This window comes from Hyaena hyaena, unplaced genomic scaffold (genome assembly GCF_003009895.1).
Source record: "Hyaena hyaena isolate Hyena2069 unplaced genomic scaffold, ASM300989v1 scaffold_199, whole genome shotgun sequence".
In the NCBI taxonomy this organism is placed as follows: Eukaryota; Metazoa; Chordata; class Mammalia; order Carnivora; family Hyaenidae; genus Hyaena; species Hyaena hyaena.
The window spans coordinates 2487716-2497196 of NW_024080831.1; the positions used below are offsets into that span (position 1 = coordinate 2487716).

At 43.1% G+C, this 9481-nt stretch overlaps 1 protein-coding gene across 2 annotated transcripts; it reads right to left on the minus strand.

Moving 5' to 3' along the window:
- Positions 1–398: 398 nt before the first annotated feature.
- Positions 399–7855, minus strand: LOC120238092 (5-hydroxytryptamine receptor 3E-like). 2 transcript variants are annotated; one of them, XM_039241681.1, is made up of 9 exons: positions 7789–7855; positions 5716–5882; positions 4909–4953; positions 2737–2846; positions 2401–2570; positions 1915–2075; positions 1143–1347; positions 757–972; positions 399–628 (listed from the first exon to the last, which is right to left on the minus strand). In XM_039241681.1, exons 1-9 carry the CDS (start codon positions 7853–7855, stop codon positions 399–401), a joined length of 1371 nt encoding a protein of 456 aa, XP_039097612.1. The 2 variants fall into 2 exon arrangements, with proteins under 2 accessions (XP_039097612.1, XP_039097613.1); XM_039241682.1 differs by lacking the exon at positions 4909–4953.
- Positions 7856–9481: the final 1626 nt, after the last annotated feature.

The window sequence follows — 9481 nt, forward strand, 5'->3', positions numbered from 1 at the left end:
AGAGGGATGCACAGGTGATATTTTGAAACTATCAATTCTGAACAGTTAAGTTTCTACCTCAAAACATGACAAAGAACCAGAGATCTCTGAAGAATGATTTATTGGGACAAGTAAGGAAGCAGAAGAAGTGAGACTGCTATGCAGAAGACATAAGGGGGTCACAGAACTACATGAGGGAACTGAGGGGAGCCAACAGAATGCAGATATAAGAGGAAAATGTCTAGAGTTGGATTGAGATTAATCAGTGTGGCTGGATTGAGATGCATGGAATGCAGCAGGGAGTGGGTCATCTTTGGGCTATGATACTCGATACTCAACGAAGGGCAAAGACCTGGCTGGTCTCTGGAAGCCAAAAGCAGCTCTGGGATGGGATCTGCAAGAGCAAGTAGATAGAATGCCTAGGTGTTCCAGAGGACAATGACTGTGACCACTGAGGTAGTCATGAAAAGCAGGTAGAGGCAGAAGAGCAGGGTGTCCATCATGTGGCTGAACTGCACCCACGGGGCAACCAAGTGCTGCTTCTGAGTCTCATCTTCCTGCTTGTCCCTTGTTGACCCAGGACGCACATTTAACTCTGCCTCTCTGGGACCTGGCATCTTCCCCACTAACTCCACAGGCTCCTTCACACCTACAGAGAGACAGAGGCTCAGCTTGGGCCATGAAGTTCACCTGGGGTGGAAGGAACAGGGAAGGAGATAGGAGCAGATAAATGGCTGTGTGGGAAGAGGAAATGTGGGCAGTGCTGATTCTCCTTACCTGGCAGGTGGGCAGGGGGGAGGCCCAAGGGTTTATTTCTCTTCTGGAGTGCAGTGGGGCAGCACTTCATTGGGCTGGTGCAGTAGAGGAGCAGAGAACGGAGCCACCAAGGCATGGGTGGGGGCTGGGTGGTAGCCAGGTGCAGCAAATAGGTGATGAAAATGGTCTCCAGTAGGCTCACCACCATCAGGGACAGACACAGGGCAAAGTAGACACCTGGAGGGAAGGTAGGTCTACATGTGGGTCAGAGGCACCACCTAGGACTTCTCTCTTCCAATCCCACCCGGCAGGCTTAGAGCCTCCTTTTCCCAGTATGTCTCTCTTTCCTGAGCTAGTTTAGTCAATCCTCCCCATCCTTCTTTTCCCAAAGACTGAAGACACCGTACTGATGAGGGGGGTGCCATTGGTGGGAAGTAAGTCATTCATCATGAGCAGGAAAACATTGTAGCCCAGCAGAAGGGTTATCTTGAATGGGGCACGATTTCCACTTTCTGCTGGCAGGTAGAAGCTGAGGGCATCGATGGCAACCAGAAAGCCACTGGGCACCAGAAGGTTTATGATGTAGAGTCTGGGCTTTCGCCTGATGGCCACCTTGGGGGAGGAAAGAGAAGGAAGTGGATAAGGGATTTGGAAGCTGCCAGGAATAGTAGTGATTTTTTGTGTCTCTGCCTTCCTTGTTTGTCTGATATCACCCTGAGATCTGGAGCTATGTAGAAGGCAGCTTCATAATAAGTACAGAAACTGCCAAGGGCAAGTTAGGCCAGAGCAGTGAGCTTTAGGGAAAAGAATGCAGCCAAGAGGGAAGGTTTGGGTCTGGCAGAAGTAAAACTGAGAGGGGCGCCTGGGTGGCTCAGTTGGCTGAGCGTCCGACTTCGGCTCAGGTCATGATCTCACGGTTCGTGGGTTTGAGCCCCACATCGGGCTCTGTGCTGACAGCCAGCTGAGAGCCTGGAGCCTGTTTCAGTCTGTGACTCCCTCTCTCTCTGACCCTCCCCTGCTCACGCTGTCTCTGTCTCTCAAAAATAAATTTTAAAAAACATTAAAAAAAAGAAGTAAAACTGAGAAACCCTGAAACTTGAGAGATACCCAGTTGGTGGAGATTCTAGGTAACGGTAGAAGGAAGCAACTAAGAAAAAAATCAAGAGCCTCTGAACTCACATAGAACATGATCTGATCATATAGGCTGGTGCCCAGAGACATCTTTGGGGTGGCCTTGTTGATGCCCAGGAGCTCCCAGTCTCCATGGGTTTGAACGATATCCCGGGACGTATCTGCTATTTCCCACACTTCTTTCTCCGTGCCCAGCAACATATTCTCCACTGAAAGAGAGATCCAGATCATTTCCCAATGATACTGTTTCCTGTTGATTCAACTACATTCTCTTTTTTCATCCTTTCATTCAACATGTATTTTTGAGTACCTACCATTATGGCAGAAAGTTTGCAAGAGCTAGGAATGGTCATCAACAATATAGGCTTGGGTTTTCCCCTTATGGAAAATATTTAAACATCCACAGAGCCCTAATCTTTCCTCTATTCATACACCTTAATCACCATTTATTCATAATTTCTTTATATTTTATTTTCTGTTGTTTAATTGGTTGCTCTCATTCATCCACATCCCTGAGCCCCCACTGCAACTCACCTGTGTAAAGGAATGAACTAAAGGTGAGTGTGCAGTTCTGCTGGTCAAAAGGGAAGTACAAGATGTCCAGGTTACAGATGCTGGTCATCTTCATGGGTTTCTTATATCTGATGCGACCTTCATTACTCACGTATGCTGTGAGGCCTTTTGGGGTCTTATCCACATTCATGCTGTAAGAGAGATGAGGTGGGATGCAGGTAATTTGTTTTTCTTTTTACCTTTCCAGACATTTCTCATCCATCTAATACTTTCAGTGTCTTCAATGGCAGATTGTAAATTCTACTGATTCCAGAAAATGGGACTTCCCTCGGGCTATCCCCAGTCCTTAATACGTACAACTCAACGATGAAAATGTCTGGGAGCCATAGATTCTTGGTTGCCACGCTGATCTTCGTGATGCCCTCACACTCCTCTGGGTTCCATCTGGTAAATGGGTTATCCCAGACCTAGAGCCCAGGCAGAGGAGAGGTGAGAGAGCCTGATAGAAATCGAGGCTATTTTTTTGTCCTTTGATTTTTCTTTAAAAAAACGTTGTGAAATATTTCAAGCACATAAAAAGTATATAAAATAATAAACATGTTTCTATCACACATCTTTGTGGAGTCAATATATTGATAAATTTACTTTGCTTTTTTTTAAGAAATAAGAATTACAAATTGACTTGAAGTTCTCTGTGTTCATTTCATCATAAATTTTGATTCCTTTCCTTTCCCATTTCTGTGAGAAATTACTGGTGATCAGAGAAATATTATCCTTTCTTCAGTAGAAATGAGATTCAGGGCTGAAAGATCAGTAACTTAGCCTCTCTGAGCTAGAATTTCCTTAGTGTAAAATACAGGGATTAGTAGGTATCAAATGAAATAAGGCATATCAATGGATCTGGAAACTGTAATGTTGTTCATAGGTATTATGTATTAGTATCTAGCATGACTTCAACTATCTCCCAGACCTCTTTCACCAGTCTTTATTGTAGGGGGACCTTGAACAAGCACTTGGGTTCTTTGAAGCCAAGAGACTTCATGGTCTTCCTCTCCTTGGCAGGTACCAGGCATCACCCTCTCTTGTCTTCCGGATGACCTTTCCAAACCCTCTTTTCCAAGTCTGGCAAACTTCTCTGGGAACCGTTTTCAAGGATTGTCTAATTCTGGGTGGGCTTGTCTAGTCTCAGGACACTTTCTTTCTTTTTTTTTTTTTTAATGTTTTATTTATTTCTAGGAGAGAGAGAGACAGCGTGAACAGGGGAGGGTCAGAGAGAGAGGGAGTCACAGACTGAAACAGGCTCCAGGCTCTGAGCTGGCAGTCAGCACAGAGCCTGACGCGGGGCTCGAACCCACGAACCGCGAGATCATGACCTAAGCGAAAGTCGGACACTTAACTGACTAAGCCACCCAGGCGCCTCATCTCAGGACACTTTCAACAGCAGCTGCCGTTTGCGAAACCACAGGCGGAACGGAAGGAAGGCCCTATGCACATTGAATAAAAATTTGTACTAGATCAGTGCTCTTCAAGTCTCGCTTTGCATATAAAATACTTGGGGATCACCTTTGCATATAAAACACCTGTAGATTCTGGTTCAGTAGGTGGGATGACTAACTCATTGTTATTTGCTCAGCATTTTGCTGGTTTTAGCATTGAAAATTCCATGTCCTGAGAATTCTTTGGTCTGGGGTATGCTGGGATGGTTGGTCACTCTGGATGGGACCCAAGATTGTATGCATTTCTAGGTTTCCAGGTGGTGCAGTCAACTGGTGCTGCCCATCTGGGAACTGCATTTTGAGAGCAAGAGTTGGTGATCATTAGTATTATTCCCCTCTTCTCTCCTTCTCTTCAATCAATCTTTTAAAACTGGAAACTTAATTCATTTACTTTCATTTTTTCCCTCTTGTTTTCTAATTAATGCACTTAAGATATAAATTTTCCACTGAGTTATACATTGGCTATATTCATAGATTTTCATGCGTAGGGCTCTTTGTTTCTAATTATTTTGTCATTTCTATTTAATTGTTTTATTTTTTCTTTAGCCCATAGTATTTAGAAGTTTAGTTATGGGGGTAAGTTTAGTTTTAAATTCCCAAGAAATAAGGCTTTCTGGGGGATGGCTCTCTTTTTCCAGTTAGTTTCATTTTCTTGTGATCAGATTGTGGTGTAGATAATTTCTGCTTTTTTTGAGTTTGTCGAGGTCTTCTTTGTGGCCCAAAATATAGTCAGTGTGGGAAAATATTCCATTTGTATCAGAAAAGGTTATGAATGATCATTGGTACAAAGTTTGATGTTTATTAAATCAAGTTTCTTAGTTGTGCTGTTAAAAATCACAGTGTTTTTATGCTTTTTCTACTTGATTTTTGAAAGCAGTATATTGAAGCCTCTCACCATGATTGAGATTTTTCAATTTCTCCCTCATGTGTTTCAGAGATATATTGTTAGGTACATAAAGGTCATAATTATATCTTTGTTTAAAATCCTTTCTGACTGTAAATGAAGGGAGAGAATAAACAATATTGGCCATACCATTTCCAGCCACAGGAATGATGACAAGAGCTGTAGCTGTTCATCCTGCCAAAAGAATTTCCTGTTTCCAGTATGATATGGGTAAGAAGTCTGTCCATCCCTCCCACTCCTCATTTTTTCAAAGTTTATTTTTGAGATAGAAAAAGAGAGTGCATGCCTGTGAGCGGGCAGGGGTGGGGGTATGGGCAGAGAGAGAGAAGGAAAGAGAGAATTCCAAGCAAGCTCTGCACTGATAGTGCGGAACCAGACACAGGCCTTGAACCCACAAACCATGGAGCCAAAATCAAGAGTCCACTGCCTAACCAACTGAGCCACCCAGGTACCCCTCCCACTCCCCATTTTTGTTTACCAACCCCTCAGGTATGTAAAAATGGTGCTGTGATCAAGGTCAACATGTAGGTCAAGGACAAAAGCTTAATTAAAACAGAGGTGTTGGGCCATGGTTGGGAGAATTCACAGCAGAGGTTGGATTAGAGTAGTGTTTTTTCAACCCTGGCTGTATCTTAGAATCACTTGAGGAGCTTTAAAACTACTGAAGTCTGGGTTCCATCCAGTCAGAACCTCTGGGAGTGGAGCCTGAACAGTGGTATACAGTCAGGGGAGAGAATCACTGGGTGAGAAAGAAAAGAAATTCTCTTCCATGTGCTGTTATACCTCATCCTGTTGAACCAGACAGAGCTTCTTTGAGATTCCCACAGGGCAAATGACATTTAGCAGTGATGGAGGAAGGTACAATGTGGACAAGGGCTTTTGGGGTTGTTTTGCCAGGTTGGGAAAAAATTAAGGGTTAGAGGGGTCAGCACTCACCACATCTAGGATGGCAGACATAGTAAAGGAGATGTTGACTAGAGTGGGGATGCTGAAGTTGGTGACTGGACGGAAGGCCTTCCTCTCAAACACTGAATCCAGAACAGTGGGATACATTCCATGCTGGCCAAACCCTGAGCAGTTAATGATGAAGGTACCGCCCCTTCCTGTAGTGGACATAGAATGTGTGAGGAGAGGGAGAGAACTCTCCTGTTGCCTATGTGAGAGGGCCCTATGACACGATCTTGGGGGTAGTCTGTGATAATAATGATAGCTAACATTTATTGAGCATTGACTATATGCTAGGTTTCCTCTAAGCCCTTCAGAGGAATTCCCTCAATCCTCCCAAGCCCCTATCAGGTAGAAATTATTTTTATCATTATGTAATAAATGAGTCAACTGAGATGCAGTAAGAGGAATTAAATCCCTGAGGTCAAATATAGAAGAGGCAGAAACTGGATTTGCTCTGAACCCTGGTTTGTTTGATGTTGCTGTAGTATATACCCCCAAGGATGAGATGGAGACTAGGGAAGGAGGATCACCAAGAGGATCACCAGATGCTGGGTGCTTCCTTCCAAGACCAGGGAGGATGGGTTGGGCTGGAAGGCAAATGATGGCAGCAAATGTGGTAAGCAGAGTTAGGGCTCCGGCTGCCCTTTTAATGTTTCTGTTTCCATGCAAAGCATGCCCAAATCTATATGCAAACTGCCCCTGGGACAGTGATAACCATCAGATAGGATTCCATTCTCAGGGCCCCAAAGAGAACACACCTATTTCACTTTCACTGCCCCAAACTTCCTTCTCCCTGTTTTGCTGCTCAACCTTCTATCAGTTTTCCAGTTTGAAGCTTTTGAGGTGTTACCTTCCTCTCTTTTCTTCCCTCTCTAATTATAGAAATTTGTTAGAGGAACAACAGCCTGGAATGAGAGAGATGGTTGTATGCCAAGGACATCAAGCCTTACTCATTCCCAAAGTCACAGTGCTCTCCAGACAAAGCTTTGAATCATTCTATGAGCAATGAATATTCATTTGAGAATCATGGCCAGTGAGTGACCAGAGGAGCATCTCTAATGTTCTCTACTGAGTAGACTAGTACAATTTTTTCCTCTTCCTTGTACTGACCTCTAAAGCTGCCTCTGGTTCAGCTCTCCCTATGCTCCCATATCCAGAAGTTATATGACAACCTAAGGGGGAGAGACGACATTTACTAATACCTATCATGTGCCAGGCAGGCGCTATGCTACTCACTTTCTCTCAGTGAATCCTCACAACTCTGCAAGGTACGTCCTATTTTACAAATGAGGAAACCAGAGCTCAGAGAAGTCAAGCGATTTGCCCAGGTTGCATAAGATGCAAAGTGAAGGACCAAGATTCAAACCCAGGTCTGTCTGTCTCTAAATCCCATGTTTTTTCCATTTTACCATGTTAACTTCCTGAAAGAGAAGCACACTCTATTTTCACTCTCCATTTGCTACCCTCTGGCATCTTACCTAACCTAGAGCCCTTGGGTCCTGTAAGTGGATGGGGAAGTTATGGCTAAAAGTGAGCACTTTGCTACCATGGAGTGAGTTTCATAGCTGCAGAGAAAAAGAATTATACCTGTGTGTCGAAAGATGGATAGACATTGAGGCTAAATGGAAGAGAAGACAATTAGGGATGGTTCACGGGAAGAAAAATAGTTCCTGTGTGGCACATCACTGGAAGGATTTTTTTTTTTTTTTAGTTTATTTTTGAGAGAGAGAGAGAGAGACAGGCAGGCAGAGAGAGAGAGAGAGAGAGAATCTCAAGCAGGCTCTGCACTGACAGCACAGAGTCCGATGCGGGGCTTGAACTCCTGAATCTTGAGATTTGAGCCAAAATCAAGAGTCATTAACTGACTGAGCCACCCAGATGCTGCTGGAAGGATATTTTCTGTCTTCCAGAGAAGGGAAGTCTATTCGGGCATTATTATAACAAAGTTATGAAATAACAATATCCATTTTAGATCATCTCTGGGATTTGGAAATTTGAAAGAAGTTTCTAGGTGTTCAACTAGAGTCTCTGCCTCTTTCCCTGTTGTTGCCCTTTTCTTACCTTGAAGTAGAAGACCAAGAACAAGGAATAAGGGAAATCTCTCTTTGTGGAACCAGCTTCTTTCCATCCTCTTTGTCTAAATTCTTCTCCAGGAGTGTACCAGTACCCAGGAATTCCTAGAGTAAAGGAGCACAGGCCACACCTAGAGTCTAATTTTGAATACTGATAGCATTGGTTGACCACTGACATTTGTTACCTTCCTGGAAAGAGAGTTCTGGTTGTCTTGTTCTTGCCCATGCTGGAGGTTTCATTTGCACTTAAGACTTTCTTATATATTTCACTACAATGTGTATGGTTGTGGATTAGTTGATAGGTATCACATTAAGACCTTCTTGTGATCTCTCAGTCTGAGGAGTCAGCTCTTCAATTCTCAGCCATTTAAAAAATATTATATTCCCTCTACCTTTTCTCTTATTAGACTTATGTTGAATCATTTCCTTCTTTAACCTCTCATATTAGTTTCCTACTGCTGTTGTAACAAATCATAAATTCAGTTGGCTTAAAAAAACACAGATTCACAGGGTGGCTCAGTTGGTCAAGCGTCTAATTTTGGCTCAAGTCATGATCTCATGGTTTGTGGGTTTGAGCGCCGCATCAGGCTCTATATACTGACAGCTCAGAGCCTGGAGCCTGCTTCAGATTTTGTCTCCCACTCTCTGCCCCTCCCTTGCTTGCATTCTGTCTCTCTCTCAAAAATAAATAAAACATTTTTTTTTAAATTTAAGAAACACAGATTTATTATTTTACAGAAGTCTGAAATGAGTCCAACTGGGCTAAAATCAATGTTTTGCCAGGGCTGCATTCCTTCTGGAGGCTCTACGAGAAAATTCATTGTCTTGTTCAGTTTTTAGAGGCTGCCTGAATTTCGTGGTTCATGGTCCCACTTTTCCATCTTTGAAGCCAGCAACATTGGCAAGTCTTTCTCACACTGCCATCTCTGTTTTTCATGCTCTTCTCTCCTCTTTCATTTTAAAAAAACTTCTGTGATTACAGTGGACCCACCTGGATAATCCAGGACCCTCTCCCTATCTCAGGGTCAGCTAATTAGCCAATTTAATTCCGTCTGCGACCTTAATTCCCCTTTTCCGTATAACATGTTCACAGGTGTCAGAGATTGAGATATGGACATCCTTAGAGGACCATTATTCTGCCTAACATATCCCTCTTTCATATTTTGCACCCCTTTATGTCCCTCGTAATTCTTTCACATCTTCTTTCCAGGTAATGGATTTTCTTCTCTAGTGTATTTATTTATTTATTAATGTTTATTTATTTTTGAGTGAGAGAAAGAGACAGAGCATGAGCAGGGGAGGGGCAGAGAGAGAAGGGGACACAGAATCTGAAGCAGACCCCAGGCTCTGAGCTGTCAGCACAGAGCCTGATGCTGGGCTTGTAGCCACGAACTGCGAGATCTTGACCTAAGCTGTTGTTGGACGCTTAGCCGAGTGAGCCACCTAGGTGCCCTTTCTCTTTTGTATTTAAACTATCCTCTAATTTTCCACTGAGTTTTCAATTTTAGTGATCTATTTTTTTGTTTCTATAAGTTGTATCTGGTTCTTTTTTTCTCTCTCCCTTCCTCCTTCCTTCCTTCCTTCCTCCCTTTCTTTCTTTCTTTCTTTCTTTTTCTCTTACATTATTCTTCATTGTGGTTTCCAATATTTCTTTAATCTTTTATTATTTAGAACCGCTAAAG

What these genes read in the sequence shown, in the direction of transcription:
- LOC120238092 (XM_039241681.1), bottom strand. Translation starts at nt 7,855, where the DNA reads ATGGAAAGAAGCTGGTTCCACAAAGAGAGATTTCCCTTATTCCTTGTT. An exon ending in TAGTTCATTCCTTTACACAG is followed by an intron (nt 2,076 to 2,400) that starts GTGAGTTGCAGT and finishes TCTCTCTTTCAG; the next exon opens with TGGAGAATATGTTGCTGGGC. An exon ending in ATGATCAGATCATGTTCTAT is followed by an intron (nt 1,348 to 1,914) that starts GTGAGTTCAGAG and finishes TCCTCCCCCAAG; the next exon opens with GTGGCCATCAGGCGAAAGCC.